Source organism: Haliotis rufescens, unplaced genomic scaffold (assembly GCF_023055435.1).
Source record: "Haliotis rufescens isolate VD_foot unplaced genomic scaffold, xgHalRufe1.0.p SCAF_24, whole genome shotgun sequence".
NCBI classification, from domain to species: Eukaryota; Metazoa; Mollusca; class Gastropoda; order Lepetellida; family Haliotidae; genus Haliotis; species Haliotis rufescens.
The window spans coordinates 6326094-6343088 of NW_025963935.1; the positions used below are offsets into that span (position 1 = coordinate 6326094).

General features: G+C 42.2%; 1 protein-coding gene across 1 annotated transcript in view; it reads right to left on the bottom strand.

The window, feature by feature from the left end:
• Positions 1-7108: 7108 nt before the first annotated feature.
• Positions 7109-16995, bottom strand: part of LOC124113553 (cell wall protein DAN4-like) — a 35273-nt gene continuing 25386 nt past the window's right edge. Inside the window, exons 4-7 of the mRNA XM_048401863.1 lie at positions 14856-14952; positions 11406-12182; positions 8535-8671; positions 7109-7255 (exon numbers count right to left, since the gene is read on the bottom strand). Of these exons, the coding sequence (XP_048257820.1) occupies positions 7109-7255; positions 8535-8671; positions 11406-12182; positions 14856-14952 (1158 nt within the window). The remainder of the gene's footprint in view (positions 7256-8534; positions 8672-11405; positions 12183-14855; positions 14953-16995) is intronic.

Genomic DNA, 16995 nt, shown 5'->3' on the forward strand with positions numbered 1-16995 from the left:
AAATATAAATCGTATTCGACAAAAAAGCATGAAGTAGTCTATTTATTATATACATCTCCAGTTTGTACATATTTTAAATTGAAATTTTGTCAGATCTTTCAACTACGATAACGACGATGATATTTCTCGCGTCGTGACCTGCTCACATACGACCTGTCGCTTTTACTACGATGAAGTAAATAGTTCACTCAATTTATACTCATTTTAAATTGTCAAAGAAAACAAAATACAAATGTGAATCAAAAACATTTATTCAAATTGGCATTTTATCAATTTTTTAATTTATTATTGTATACAACTCATTGTCCAAACAATGTTTCGCACTAACGTCAACGCGTCGGAATACATAATAATCCATAGTCAGCTGATAGTGTTCAGAGAAAAACAACGTCGCACACTCGCTTCGCTTCGAAAGTTTGAACTTTTGTCAACAAAGTCAACAGCGTAAAAGGATATAACAAACACTGAATATGAACGTGAAAAGGTAAGTCCAAACATATTTTGTTGTCAATATTTTATGACGAACATTATTTATGCCATATTTTCAAGATGATCTTGTCATTCTATTGCAAGCATGGTCTTTTCAATGGTGGTAACTCGTCTTCACATGTGTTTGGTGTTGTCGCATTTGCAGAGTGTTTTTCGGAGGACATTGATACATTGAACATGTCAGGTGATAGACATATGTTAACATTTCTGTTGATTGTATTTCCAGACAACAAGCTTGTCAGAAAATGTTGATTCTGAAGGCGGTTGGACACAGATTGCATCGCAAATCCACCCTGCATTGGTGCCGAGTCCGGATTTCGATCAGCTGTTGTGACTGTGCTGCTGGCGGTGTTACTGTTTGACAGAATGCGAGATATTCCCTTCTGCTTTTCAGTATTCATACTTGAGTAATTATTTATCGAATTCACGTTTTTGTGGCCTGAAATTTGGAAAACAAAATAATTCAAAATAACGTTTTATCCATATTTTGAAAGATGAATGAATGATATTTGTATTTCTCTTAAGAGTATTTTATTATTTATTTGGTATTTCATTACTTTAATGTCTTAAAACAACAAGTTTATAGGATGAGGCCAATAGAACTTTCAAATGTTTATTTTTTTTTTTAACCAATATATGTTCTCATAATATTCAAAATACCAACAAAATGAATTTATCTAACTTATACAAACACATTTTAACCATTGATATTAAAAAAAGAAACTAAATTTGTTATTGTCCCCAGACTTATTAAATAAATGTAAAATTAATGTATATTTTCACTTCAGTGGAATACCAACCTTCAGAATTTCTTTCTGAATATGTGTTTTCCATATAATTTTATTGTTTTAATATATGTAGTATAAATATTTCATAAATTCATTTTTTTGTTTACAGCTGTCATCTCACCAGATATCTGAATGATGTCATTGGGAGAAACGCCGCTGTCTCTTAACTTCTGGACCAGGTGTTTCCTCATACTGAAAAAAACCCCAAATGATTCAGGTATATTCAATATCATGCCATTTATTTGATATTTATTACCTAATTTATTTTGACTTACTTTATGGCTGATTGGCATTGTATTTCCCAATATTATACTAAAGTGTTTATCCAAAACTAATATAGATATTGAATATTTACCTGTATGGTGTCAATCTTTTGTCATCAGCTATGTCAGCACCTTCTGTCATAGCCTTCAAAATTCCATATAGCTTGTTGACACCTAGTGGGGCATTTTTGTACCAGTACGACTGTTCCTTCCTGTTGTTATTGACTGCTAGAAAAAATGGACTGTCTGGTGTACAAGAGGCTGGTGGTCGTCTTTGTCTGTACAATTTATATGCATTGACAGGGCATCTTTCCAGGTCTTCTGGTGTTGCATAGGCTCTTGGATTTATTTGCCGTATATTTTTAGGATTATCCCCAGGTCTTGTTTTTGTTTGTCGCTCACTTATAAAGATAAGATACTCGGATCCATCATCATCATTTCTAATGTCAATGTCTCCCCATTGTAAATTTCTGGTTTCCTTTCCGGTTCTCATGCCGAAGTTCAGACAACAAATCATCCACATGGTGTGAAGGAGGCTGTGGGGGTCATCACTTCCGAGGGTCTTGGCATCGTACATGGCATCAATATCTATATCTGACAGCTCTTCAGCAGCCTTTGGTTTGTTGCCTTTACCCATTGATTTAAGTTCTTTTTGTTTGCATTTGAGGGTTTCTCTAGATCTTGCAAATGTGATATTGGAAATGATGTTAAATGTAGAACCCATTTGTTTCAACTATCTTTGTAGGGAAGATTGGTAGCTTTTTAGACTGACTGGTTCATATTCTGATCCATCATTCTTTTTTACTGACAGAAAAAATCTTGACAAATAGGAATCTAAAGATACTGCATCGATTTCTTCAATTTTTCTAGTTTCCCCCTCAACCATCACTAGGTACTCACTGATAATTCTAATGTCTCTATCTGTCTTCTTTCTTGTGTTTTCATTTTCCAGATCTTGAAGAAACCTTGAAACATTATTATCACTGATAGATTGATACTTTTTATCACCAAGTATGCTGTAATTTATTGCAGATAATAAATTATCCACATCATCTCTCTCTCTATGTTGTCGCTCATTTTGGCTAGCAGACGATCCAAGGGAGGTAATCATGAAATTATGTCCCTTTGTATCAAGGGGAAGTAACTCGAGATGAAAGTAGTTTCGGTTCAAACCTTTTATTTTCACCGGTGAAAATATAAGCTTATATTTTCACTGAAGTGAAATATCATTTTTCAAATTTATTTCACAATACCATTTATATTTTCACTATATATCTATATATTTCATACTTATGTATTTAATAAATAGTTACACGGGACTACTGTGTTTATGTATTTCATTTTAAAACACGAGAAAAATGAAAGGTTGGTTTGTTGTTTAACGCCGCAATATTCCAGCAATATGACTGCGGTCTGTATGTAAATAATCGATTCTGGACCAGACAATCCAGTTATTAATATCGTGAGTCGATCATGAGCATCGATCCCGGCAATATTTGGATCGACGGCTTTCTTTGAAACGGACAAGTAAAGTCTAGACCATGTTATAAAAGTAAAGTTATCACTTAATGATATATTCTGATTGCAAACCTTGTCTTTTTAACTGTTGTTCTACATCTAAGTTTAAATCTTCCAACACAGAAGACCCGTCACAGTGTCAATTCCCTTCACCTGCTGAAACTTCCATCTGACAGGTCTCACAGTAGAAATGTACTTTGTGCACCTTAAATTTGACAGATTTTCCCAGCTGTTCCTTGATGTCATGAACACAGATGTGACTGAAAAGACAGACTTGACCAACAAAATCATATCTGAAAAAAATTCTTTTGATAATGAGTGTTGAGCCCGTGGATCCGGGGTAGAATAGGTATGCTGGCCGTAAAAGGCGACTAACGGGATCGGGTGGTCAGGCTCCCTGACTTGGTTGATGGATGTCATCGATCCCAATTGCGTACGTGGATCGATGTTCATGATGTCAATCACTGGATTGTCTGGTCCAGACTCGATTATTTACAGACCGCAGTCATATATAGCTTGAATATTGCTGAGTGCGGCGTTGAACAACAAACCAATCCTATTAAATAGGCGGCGGTCGGGTTAGTTAAAGCGTTCGATTCCCGACATGGTGAAAGTGACCGGCAAACTGCATTCTAAACCCTGCCACTGCTGAATAATACGATATATTTAAATCATTTGACAATCTGCATGTACAGAAACATATCAACAAGCGGAGACTGCTTTTGAAAAAATAACTTACCTCATCCGAATTCACAGATCATCTGTCCAGTTCCAGTTGCTGCACAATCACTTGGTTGTAATATATCCAGAGTGAGCTTGAACTAAGATGGCTGGTGACAACAAATCTTCCCCGACAATGTGATGTCATTCTGCTGTCACTTCACGAGGCAACAGGCTAAACTTTTCGGCAGTCGCTCCCACGCCGCACAAAATGGGCACCAATTGTTTTTAACTGTAATATTGCTTGTCACAACATTTAGTAGACAGATAACTTCGTGAATAGATATATTTGTTTAAAAAAAAAATCAAACTAAGGGATGGTAGATCTACAAGTGGTTTCCTAAAATCATTTACAAACAGTGTTGTAATGTCCAAAGCACAACGTTATGACAACGTTAAATTGCAACGTTGTTGTTACGTTGTGGAATAACGTTGTCATAGAGATACGCAATTACGTTCTGGGAATTTTAGTATTAAGAGATGAAAATTTAAATGCCGAATATATAGAAAGGTACAGCAGTTCTGTCTTGCTATTCTGACAAATTGACAAATTCATGTTTATTTTGATAAAGCAGTTCTATTCCTTTATGACTATCGAGAAGCAAACTCCATAGCGTTTCACCGACGTTTCAGAAACGTAGTTACAAAATGTTGTGTGATGTCCAATGCACAACGTTTTCACAACGTGAATGTGCAACGTTGTTATAACGTTGTGAAATGACGTTGCACATTGACGTTATAATAACGTTGTGACAACGATGTTACCAGTACACAACCTTTCCACAACGTTGTGACAACGTCGTGTGTTCGCTTGGCATTCATGTCTAAATGTTAAGAAATCTGTTCAATTGGATCCCCATTATCAGAAAATATTATCAAACAGAAACTGTACAGTCTCTGAAATGAATACACTATAATAAATAAGGTTAATATCTGATAGTGTGTTCACGAGTAACAAAATCTAGATTTACTGAACAACTATAGACTTGCTCGAGATGTTTGGATATTTGTGCGCCGGGGTTTGTATTAAAGCTGTGGGCTGGAAGCTGTCATGACTTATGAGACATGTATTATAAGATGAAACATATGTATGATCTGCAATGTAGATACATTATGGCTCATCATGATTTGAGCTCGATACCGTCATCGATACCTCTTTCGTTGACGTCAGTTGGCGGTCGGGTAGCCTAGTGGTTAAAGCGTTCACTCGTCACGCCGAAGACCCGGGTTCGATTCCCGACGTGGGTACAATGTGTGAAGCCCATTTCTGGTGTCCCCCGCCGTGACATTGCTGGAATATTGCTAAAAGCGGCGTAAAACCATACTCACTCAATCACTCACTCGTTTACGTCAGGCAGTGAGATGGTGTTGGAGGTAACGCTCCTTTTCCAAACGCATATGAATAAAAAGCTGAGTAACGATTATATATATTTTAATGAAAATCCCATGTGAATGTTTATATATCCGTGATCAGGAAAGAATCACATCGTAAGGATGATGACTTAATGAATCACATTACAAGGACACATTAATTGTTTTATGATATAATGGGTAGGTTTCTCGGCAGGTTAAAGCCAACGGATAAAAACGATATCCGTTGGGGTCATATGCGGATAGAGATGCAAATATCAAAGGTCAAGTAGGGACTACTTTTACTGTTTATAAACAAACATGGCGTCGCCCTTGTCATTCGGCGATCGAGACAGAATTAACCATCGGGAATATGGATAAACTACAGGGATAATTGCTATCATTATCAAAAGAACAGTCATATAAACTGAGAATCAGTGTCTAACTGTGACGTAGCTAAGGCATTTTATAAGTTTTGGCAACTTTGGCGATATAAATTTCGAAACAATTTTGCGAGGGCACGAGGCCTAGCCAAACGGGATCATTAACCATATCTGCAGCTTGAAACCTTCTCCACAAATTAAAATAGTTGGATTTGGCCGTAATATGTTTGAATTGTTACCTTGTTTCGTTTTGTCGCTGTGTGTACATCTGACTACACTTCTTAACGTTATGACAGGACCGACCGACTGTCAACAACGTCTGACCGTGGCCGTGACGTCTCATTGACTAGGGTTAGAGAAGCTTCCCTTTGACAAAGGGCAGTTACACTAGCGGACAGACCGATGGATTGCCGCGAAAGGCAATTAAAAACAATTGTTGTTTTGCGTATATGTTGCTTCGCCACTGTATAAGAAACAGATTTCAGTTGGAACTATATTGGTTTCTGTCACTGTCCGACTGACACATCACTTACCCTATGACGTAATAAATATTAATGCGCGCATTCCAGGAAAACTCGCAATGTTTCGGTAATGTTTGTGAGAGAGGGAAAGCGATTTTGAAGCACAGAATTAAAGAATGACATTATATGATAAAGAGGTTATCACGCTTGTGTGTTTCGGGATGGTAAATATCCTGTACTAGGAATAAACACTATGTATTTAGCTCGCCAAGGCTCGCTAAATACAATGTTTATTCCTAATGCAGGATATTTACCATCCCCAAACACACTCGCGTGATAACCTCTATTTATCCCATATAAATCCTCCTGTGATCATGATAATAAACTCATCATTCCATCCACGTTTGTAAAAACAGTTACCAGCACATTGATACTGACTACATTTAATGAAAGTGATATCAACAATTAAAACAAAAGTGAATGTCTGTTGGTAAGTTGACAGAATAGGATTCGATTATTTACACAGACCACCGTCATATAGCTGGAATATTGCTGAATGCGGCGTAAAACAAATCGTACTATATCAACGTGCCTAAAAAGCAACGACATGAATGATTGTTCCCAAAGGACCCGTGAAGATTCCGGGGTAGAATAGGTCTTCAGCAACCCATGCTTGCCGTAAAAGGTGACTATGCTTGTCGTAAAAGCGGACTAACGGGATCGGGTGGTCAGGCTCGCTGACTTGGTTGATGCATGTCATCGATCCCAATTGTGTGGATCGATGCTCATGATATTAATCACTGGATTGTCTGGTCCAGACTCGATTCTTTACAGACCGCCGTCATATAGCTGGAATATTGCTGAGTGCAGCGTTAAACAACAAACCAACCAACCAGACATAAAGACAATCCAGCGATTAGTTCTTGAGATATCGCGGCAACACCGTTTTCCAACTCCAAAAGCAGATTTGCCTGCCGTGACCTTGAACATGGGGTCAAGGTCACCAAAACCGACTGGTGTCTGCGGTGTCTGTATATACACCATAGTTCCACATATGAAGACAATCCAGCGATTAATTATGTGCGGCGTAAAACAACAAACCAACAACAACCAACAACCAAATGTCTCAAAGAGAGTCAAGTGCACTGGAACACTGAGAGTCTGAAGAAGCCACCACACATCTGACTGCTGTCGCCCTTACATGGATCGTCGCAGTCCCCTTCGCTCATGACAGTATACTTCGTGTTGTCATAGGAGTTTCCACAGAAGCAATGTGTTTTGAGCTGAAAGAAAATGTGCGTTCATATATTAGTGAGTGAGTGAGTTGGGTTTAATGCCGCTTTTAACAGTATTCAAGTTATATCGCATCGTGTCAGCTTAATGTGGGAGAAAAGCCCGAAGTGATGCAGGTCTCAGACGTTTACCACTTCGGTGAGACCCACGAGCACGGGTATGGTGCTGACAAACCTAGAAACATAATCGGGGTGAACCGGGATTCGAACCCACAATCATAGGTTTCTGGCATGCCCAAGGGACGCAACTCTGCGCAGCGAATCGCGGCGCCTTAGACGACTGGGCCACCCGTGCCCCCAGCATGAGAAAGAGTACATTGTGGTAATATCGGGTAAATACCGTCTCAAACGTATCATTTGGTTAAGCATTTACGGCATTGCAATTATACAGTATGTTAAATACATTTGTATGTAAATACATGAGTAACTCTAGAATGCCGTAAATGTAAATGTTAACAGTTCCTGTATGAAAGGTCGAAGCTAGAATAACATGAAATACCTCCCAGTATTCACAATTCGTTTTTTGTACCTTATTTATTAGAACAGTCCTGTTAAGAAAGTTTCAACCAGTCATTATCAATTCATGTATGGTTGTCAATTATGTATTTAATGTAACAAGTCATTGACTGCATCTATCTTGTAACGTAATATTGTTTAAATTTCTCTCTCTATATAAAATTTCACTCTGCCATGAATAAAGACTTAAAGGGACTTAGCAGCCTTCTCTCTGTTTAAAGGTGATAGCCGAGTAATCAGCCCCACCAAGTTAATTCCCCCACTATCTTGGTCATTGTGACGTAGCAAACGGGACCACGCCCAAACAAGGCAAAACGGTCCCAAAGACCAGCTACGTCACAGCTATCCCCCGTGAATACATACGAGTGATTGCCAGTGTAGGAGTGACGTCTGTCTGTTATTAGTCAAATAATGAAATGAGTCCGTTCATAACTGAAACCGTCTCCGTGCATGATACTTTGAAAACGCCCTTTGATGCAAGATGAACAAAAAATATTGCTGTTTGTTGGATTTAATCTTTGTACTCGCTGATTTCCGTCTCATTGGAACTGAGTTGTTTTGTTTTGTTGGTTAAAGATAGCGGCTAGACTGCAAAGCTGTCGTGTATATTCATGGGTTATACAAACCACTGAAGCACTGAAGATGCTTCCTCTGACAGTGATGTGTCAAATAATCTCTCTGAGGATATTTGTGACGTTGTATATTTCTATTTGAACCATTTAGCCATTGGATTTCACGCTGGTGGTTTACTTACCTCAAGTCCAGCAATAACATAGTTGTCCTGTCTGCATCGAGTCAGGCACCATTCATGCGTCATGGAGTCGTGGAAGTCGTGGATGTCGTTGATCATTCTGTCAATGTCATCCAGGTAGCATCCCTTATACACAAAACCTGCAACCAGATCAGCATCAGATGTAGTTCAGGACTTCTTAGCAAAACATAGATTAGCTGTTTTTGTTTGTTTCTTGTTTATTGTTGCACACACAGGGCAATGTGGCAGCTATATGCGGCAGTCCGTGAATAATCGAGTCTGGACCAGACAATCCAGTGATTGGCGTTATAATCATGGATCTCCAAGAATGGGTTACGATCACATGCATCAAACATGTCTGCGTGCCTGGCAAGCGGCTCAGCTTTTGAAGAACGCATGTCTTAGTTTCGGTTGCGTTCAGGAGACTGCTGACAGCTCCAGACAGGCAATAAGCCAAGACGCAGAGCCTGACAACCACAGACAGGCAATAAGCCAAGACACAGAGCATGACAACCCCAGACAGGCAATAAGCCAGGACGCAGAGACTGACAACCACAGACAGGCAATAAGCCAAGACGCAGAGCCTGACAACCCCAGACAGGCAATAAGCCAAGACGCAGAGCCTGACAACCACAGACAGGCAATAAGCCAAGACACAGAGCCTGACAACCACAGACAAGCAATAAGCCAAGACGCAGAGCCTGACAACCCCAGACAGGCAATAAGCCAAGACACAGAGCCTGACAACCCCAGACAGGCAATAAGCCAAGACACAGAGCCTGACAACCACAGACAGGCAATAAGCCAAGACACAGAGCCTGACAACCCCAGACAGGCAATAAGCCAAGACACAGAGCCTGACAAGCCCAGACAGGCAATAAGCCAAGACACAAAGCCTGACAACCCCAGACAGGCACTAAGCCAAGACACAGAGCCTGACAAGCCCAGACAGGCACTAAGCCAAGACACAGAGCCTGACAACCACAGACAGGCAATAAGCCAAGACACAGAGCCTGACAACCCCAGACAGGCACTAAGCCAAGACACAGAGCCTGACAACCACAGACAGGCAATAAGCCAAGACACAGGGCCTGACAACCCCAGACAGGCAATAAGCCAAGACACAGAGCCTGACAACCCCAGACAGGCAATAAGCCAAGACACAGAGCCTGACAAACCCAGACAGGCAATAAGCCAAGACACAGAGCCTGACAAGCCCAGACAGGCAATAAGCCAAGATGCAAAGCATGACAACCCATGACAGGCAATAAGCCAAGATGCAAAGCCTGTCAACCCATGACAGGCAATAAGCCAAGACACAGAGCCTGACAACCCCAGACAGGCAATAAGCCAAGACACAGAGCCTGACAACCCCAGACAGGCAATAAGCCAAGACACAGAGCCTGACAAGCCCAGACAGGCAATAAGCCAAGACACAGAGCCTGACAAGCCCAGACAGGCAATAAGCCAAGACACAAAGCCTGACAACCCCAGACAGGCACTAAGCCAAGACACAGAGCCTGACAAGCCCAGACAGGCACTAAGCCAAGACACAGAGCCTGACAACCACAGACAGGCAATAAGCCAAGACACAGAGCCTGACAACCCCAAACAGGCAATAAGCCAAGACACAGAGCCTGACAACCCCAGACAGGCAATAAGCCAAGACACAGAGCCTGACAACCCCAGACAGGCAATAAGCCTAGATGCAAAGCCTGACAACCCATGACAGGCAATAAGCCAAGATGCAAAGCCTGTCAACCCATGACAGGCAATAAGCCAAGACACAGAGCCTGACAACCACAGACAGGCAATAATCCAAGAAGCAAAGCCTGACAACCCCAGACAGGCACTAAGCCAAGACACAGAGCCTGACAACCACAGACAGGCAATAAGCCAAGACACAGAGCCTGACAACCCCAGACAGGCACTAAGCCAAGACACATAGCCTGACAAGCCCAGACAGGCAATAAGCCAAGACACAGAGCCTGACAACCACAGACAGGCAATAAGCCAAGACACAGAGCCTGACAACCCCAGACAAGTAATAAGCCAAGATGCAAAGCCTGACAACCCATGACAGGCAATAAGCCAAGACACAGAGCCTGACAACCCCAGACAAGTAATAAGCCAAGATGCAAAGCCTGACAACTCATGACAGGCAATAAGCCAAGACACAGAGCCTGACAACCACAGACAGGCAATAATCCAAGAAGCAAAGCCTGACAACCCCAGACAGGCAATATGTCAAGATGCAAAGCCTGACAACCATGTCCTCGTGTTCCCCCTCTGAATCTACACGAAAATAATTGTAATGAAATGCACGCCCTGTATAATATACATCATGTAAACCCTACACACATATTAATGATTGATTTGAGTCTTTTGTTTAGTGTAGTGTAGTATTCTCTATGTTTTAATGCATTCATCCAATCAGACATGTCTAGTGCTGTGTTGTGGAGTAGCAGAGTGTGAGTTAGTGAGTTGGGGTTTAACGCCGCTTTTAACATTATTCAAGTCATAACACGGCGTGTCAGCTTCATGTGGGAGGAAAGCCCGAAGTGATGCAGATCTTAGACGTTTACCACTTCGGTGAAACCCACGATCACGAGTATGGTACTGACAAACCTAGAAACATAATCGGGGCGAACCGGGATTCGAACCCACAATCATAGGTTTCTGGCGTGCCCAGCGAATCGCGGCACCTTAGACGACTGGGCCACCCGTGCCCCCAGCAGCAAACAGAAGATGGCAAGACAGAGAGAACTTAGTCAACACTGGGCTATGTGCAGGAGCAGGAGTAAAACCCTGTCAGGGCATTGGAGTGAAAAACAACAATCATTAACTACCCACATGTGGCGTTGAGATACCCACCATGCTCACACGATGCATCTGTAGTAGTCACTGATGTTGTGGCAACAGTCATTATTGTGGGAGCTGCAGGCGGGGTAGTAGCAGGGCCTGCAGTTGTCGTTGTGGTTGCATCCAGGTCTGTAGTCGTCACAGACGTAGCAGTGGTGGCAGCATTGGTGACTTCCAGGGCTGTAGTCGTCACAGACGTAGCAGTGGTGGCAGCAGTGGTGACTTCCAGGTCTGTAGTCGTCACAGACGTAGCAGTGGTGGCAGCAGTGGTGACTTCCAGGGCTGTAGTCGTCACAGACGTAGCAGTGGTGGCAGCAGTGGTGACTTCCAGGGCTGTAGTCGTCACAGAAGTAGCAGTGGTGGCAGCAGTGGTGACTTCCAGGTCTGTAGTCGTCACAGACGTAGCAGTGGTGGCAGCATTGGTGACTTCCAGGTCTGTAGTCGTCACAGACGTAGCAGTGGTGGCAGCAGTGGTGACTTCCAGGTCTGTAGTCGTCACAGACGTAGCAGTGGTGGCAGCAGTGGTGACTTCCAGGGCTGTAGTCGTCACAGAAGTAGCAGTGGTGGCAGCAGTGGTGACTTCCAGGTCTGTAGTCGTCACAGACGTAGCAGTGGTGGCAGCAGCAGTGGTGACATCCAGGGCTGTAGTCGTCACAGACGTAGCAGTGGTGGCAGCAGCAGTGGTGACATCCAGGGCTGTAGTCGTCACAGACGTAGCAGTGATAGCAGAAGATGTTATCATCGCTGCTGTTGCAGAAGCTGCAGTTGTGGCAGTGTTGGCATCCAAAGCTGTAGTGGTAGAAGAAACTGAGATATATGTTAAATATACGCTTAGATGTATGTACCTTTACATAGGGATCAAGGGAGGCGGTCGTGATTCACGCATGGACTTTCAACATTGTTGATACTATTTCAATCTGTCATCGCTGTTGTCATGTTGACGCGGTTTCTGTGTCGATACTGGATTTATTACAATAATGTTTGTATATCACTTGTTAAAATCAGTATCTCAGACACATGAATGTCACAAATATCAATACACATGCCTCATTTTTTGTGTTTTATTGATTGCAGTGCTTAATTACTTTTGTACTTTTCATTTAGATTTCAATCTCATGATATCAGGTGTAAAACAATTCATACAACGTCCTAATGTATTATTATGTTTCAAATATGTTAAATGTTCAATTCCCTGTGGTTTTTACCTTTAAGGCGGACATTGGATAACACTCAGTTCTGTATTGTATGTGAGACATGTTCTTAAAGTGCAAACTCTATATGCTGCTAAATAGACTCGGGGATATTCTCCCAAGCTGAAGACCAGGTTGTCCTTCTGTCCGTCCCGACGCTAAATTAAAGGCCTGAGTTGCTGTCAGACGCGAAGACAGAATTTGGTCACGTAACAGATGTTTTGGGCCGAGGTCCGCGAAACCGAGTTCGGCTCTGTGGCCATTGACAAATCTATGAGATTTAATACCTTCTGTGTATTTAGATCAGGGAAGCTGCATATTTAGTACTGACTAGGTCAATAGTATGCTTTGTAAAGCCTTAATGCTTTCGATTGTTTTTCTTATATTGGTGTTCAAAAATCCTCAAACGTCTTGGTCAATGCGCCTTGATGTAATCGGTCTGCCAAGTAAGTTGACTTCTCACGAGTTTGCACTTGTGCATACGCTATTTGGACAGTTATGAGGTTATAAGTTTTTCGCTAGCGTGGGCTGCGTAACCATGACAGCACCCTTAGCATTTACATGTGTATTTTCTCCATCAATCAATATCAGATTCATTAGATGAATATCGCGTCAACGTGGATGTAACCATCGCCATAACACAAGCTTTGTTGTTTGTTTTATTGATTTCTGTTATTGGTTAAATTTATTGATTACTGTTATTGATTACATTTATTGAATACTGTTATTGATTATGGTAGTATCTGCAGTTAAGATAGTAGGTAGGGTCTTCATCAACCCATGCTTGTCTCCACCCGTGAAGATCTGGGGTAGATTAGGTCTTCATCAACCTATGCTTGTCTCCACCCGTGAAGATCCGGGGTAGAATAGGTCTTCATCAACCCATGCTTGTCTCCACCCGTGAAGATCCGGGGTAGAATAGGTCTTCATCAACCCATGCTTGTCTCCACCCGTGAAGATCTGGGGTAGAATAGGTCTTCATCAACCTATGCTTCTCTCCACCCGTGAAGATCCGGGGTAGAATATGTCTTCATCAACCCATGCTTGTCTCCACCTCTGAATTGGGGTAGAATAGGTCTTTATCAACCTATGCGTGTCTCCACCCGTGAAGATCCGGAGTAGAATAGGTCTTCATCAACCCATTCTTGTCTCCACCCGTGAAGGTCAGGGGTAGGATAGGTCTTTATCAACCTATGCTTGTCTTCACCCATGAATCGGGGTAGAATAGGTCTTCATCAACCCATGCTTGTCTCCACCCCTGAAGATCCCGGGTAGAATAGGTCTTCAACAACCCATGCTTGTCTCCACTTGTGAAAATCCGGGGTAGAATAGGTCTTTATCAACCCATGCTTGTCTCCACCCATGAAGATCCGGGGTAGAATAGGTCTTCATCAACCCATGCTTGTCTCCGCCCGTGAAGATCCGGGGTAGAATAGGTCTCATTCAACCCATGCTTGTCTCCACCCGTGAAAATCCGGGGTAGAATATGTCTTCATCAACCCATGCTTGTCTCCACCAGTGAAGATCTGGGGTAGAATAGGTCTTCATCAACCCATGCTTGTCGCCACCCATGAAGATCTGGGGTAGAATAGGTCTTCATCAACCCATGCTTGTCTCCACCCATGAAGATGTGATGAATGTTTTAGCTGTATGCATGTTTTCACATTTGATAACCTGGCCTTACTTCCATTAACATCTGCTACGGATAACAGATTCGTGTTTTAACTGTTTAGTTTTATCTAAATCTGAATATATAATTGGGATTTCGACTGTATCTTATGTGAACATAAGACCCGTGAAGATCCGGGGTAGAATGGGTCTTCAGCAACCCATGCTTGCCGTAAAAGTCGACTATGCCTATCGTAAGATGCGACTAAAGGGATCGGGTGGTCAGACTCGCTGACTTGGTTGATGCATGTCATCGTAGCCCAATTGCGTGAATCGATGCTCATGATGTCAATCACTGGATTATTTGGAACAGACTCGATTATTTCCAGACCGACGTCATATAGCTGGAATATTGCTGAGTGCGGCGTTAAACAAACAAACAACCAACCAACCAACCAACGATGCTCATGATGTCAATCACTGGATTGTTTGGACCAGACTCGATTATCTACAGATCGCCGTCATATAGCTTTCATTTTTCTGAGTGCGGTGTTAAACAACAAACAAACAATTTGTTTGTGTACCACGCGCCTTTGTGATATATAGTTTGGTTACATGTAATTGAAATAAATGTAAAGGGTGGCCTGATAGTTGTGATGATTACCTTCTAGAGGGAGGCAGACATGGCTTGAAGCTGTTTCAACTGGAGCACAGACATGGGTGACAGGACAAGGACGCCCTGTACACGGATGACTCGGACCCTAACAGAGAAATATGTATTAGGATCATATCATATTCCCCAAATGATGTGTTGTCCTTTTTCAAAATCATACAACGTAAAATTACGAGAAAAATGTTTGGTTGCCTGGATCCTTAATGGAGAAATGTATATAGTTCAGGGGTCAGCATACGGTTGTATGGATCCTTAATGGAGAGATGTATATAGTTTAGGGGTCAGCATACGGTTGTATGGATCCTTAATGGAGAGATGTATATAGTTCAGGGGTCAGCATACGGTTGCATGGATCCTTAATGGAGAGATGTATATAGTTCAGGGGTCAGCATACGGTTGTATGGATCCTTAATGGAGAGATGTATATAGTTAAGGGGTCAGCATACGGTTGCATGGATCCTTAATGGAGAGATGTATATAGTTCAGGGATCAGCATACGGTTGCATGGATCCTTAATGGAGAGATGTACATAGTTCAGGGGTCAGCATACGGTTGCATGGATCCTTAATGGAGAGATGTATATAGTTAAGGGGTCAGCATACGGTTGCATGGATCCTTAATGGAGAGATGTATATAGTTCAGGGGTCAGCATACGGTTGCATGGATCCTTAATGGAGAGATGTATATAGTTCAGGGGTCAGCATACGGTTGAATGGATCCTTAATGGAGAGATGTATATAGTTCAGGGGTCAGCATACGGTTGCATGGATCCTTAATGGAGAGATGTACATAGTTCAGGGATCAGCATACGGTTGTATGGATCCATGGTACCATGGTACCTACCGTCTCCGAATAATAATTGTACTGCGCAGCCCTTTCTCAGCTCTATTTAACTATTAGAGCACTACTTTATGCCAAAACGAGGCTAAAATATATCATGGATCGTAGATTCAACACGTTGTCAGAGATACGTTAATCAAGTCAATGTTGTAGTGGGAATTCCACTGTTTCACCACGTGATACTATCGGACCTTACAATGTGTGGGCATCGTTCGATGACTCCTCCCCCCCGTGGGTTGATTCAGGGTCAGAAGACGGGTTAGTGTATCATAGTTACCTTTGGAGCGAAGCCCATTTCTGGTGTTCCCCGCCGTGATATTGCTGGAATATTGCTAAAAGCGGCGTAAAACCATACTAAATCCTCACTCACTCTGGAGTGAATCAAATGCACATTGACTTACATTAAACCTAATCTCACCTCGTCTTATGCATCCTTTCACACCACAAAGCTCACCTTACTTGAAGTTTCTACCGCTCTTCTGTCCACCTTACGTTATCATCTAGTATCTATCTTGGGGCACGGGTGGCCCAGTCGTCTAAGGCGCCGCGTTTCGCTGTGCAGAGTTGCGTCCCTTGGGCACGCCAGATACCTATGATTGTGTTCGAATCCAGGTTCGCCCCGATTATGTTTCTAGGTTTGTCAGCATCATACCCGTGCTCGTGGGTTTCACCGAAGTGGTAAACGTCTGAGACCTGCATCACTTCGGGCTTTCCTCACACATTAAGCTGACACGCTGCGATATAACTTGAATACTGTTAAAAGCGGCGTTAAACCCAACTCACTCACTCCCTTGTTTCTATCTTTCTACTATGCTTGATGTGTCTTCCCCTCGACAATCTTATCTACCTTCTTGTCTACCATACCACCATGCTATCTTTAGGTTAACAACAGTGTTTATCTCTCCCATCCTATCTAGCTTCTTGTCTACCATATCACCATACTATCTTCAGGTAACCTACAGTGTCTGTCATTCCCATCCTACGTACCTTCACGTCTACCATATCACCATACTATCTTCAGGTAACCTACAGTGTCTATCTCTCCAATCCTATCTACCTTCTTGTCTACCATATCACCATGCTTTCTTCAGGTAACCTACAATGTCTATCTCTCCCATCCTATCTACCTTCTTGTCTACCATATCACCATACTATCTTCAGGTAACCTACAATGTCTATCTCTCCCATCCTACCTACCTTCTTGTCTACCATATCACCATACTATCTTCAGGAAACCTACAATGTCTATCTCTCCCATCCTATCTACCTTCTTGTCTACCATATCACCATA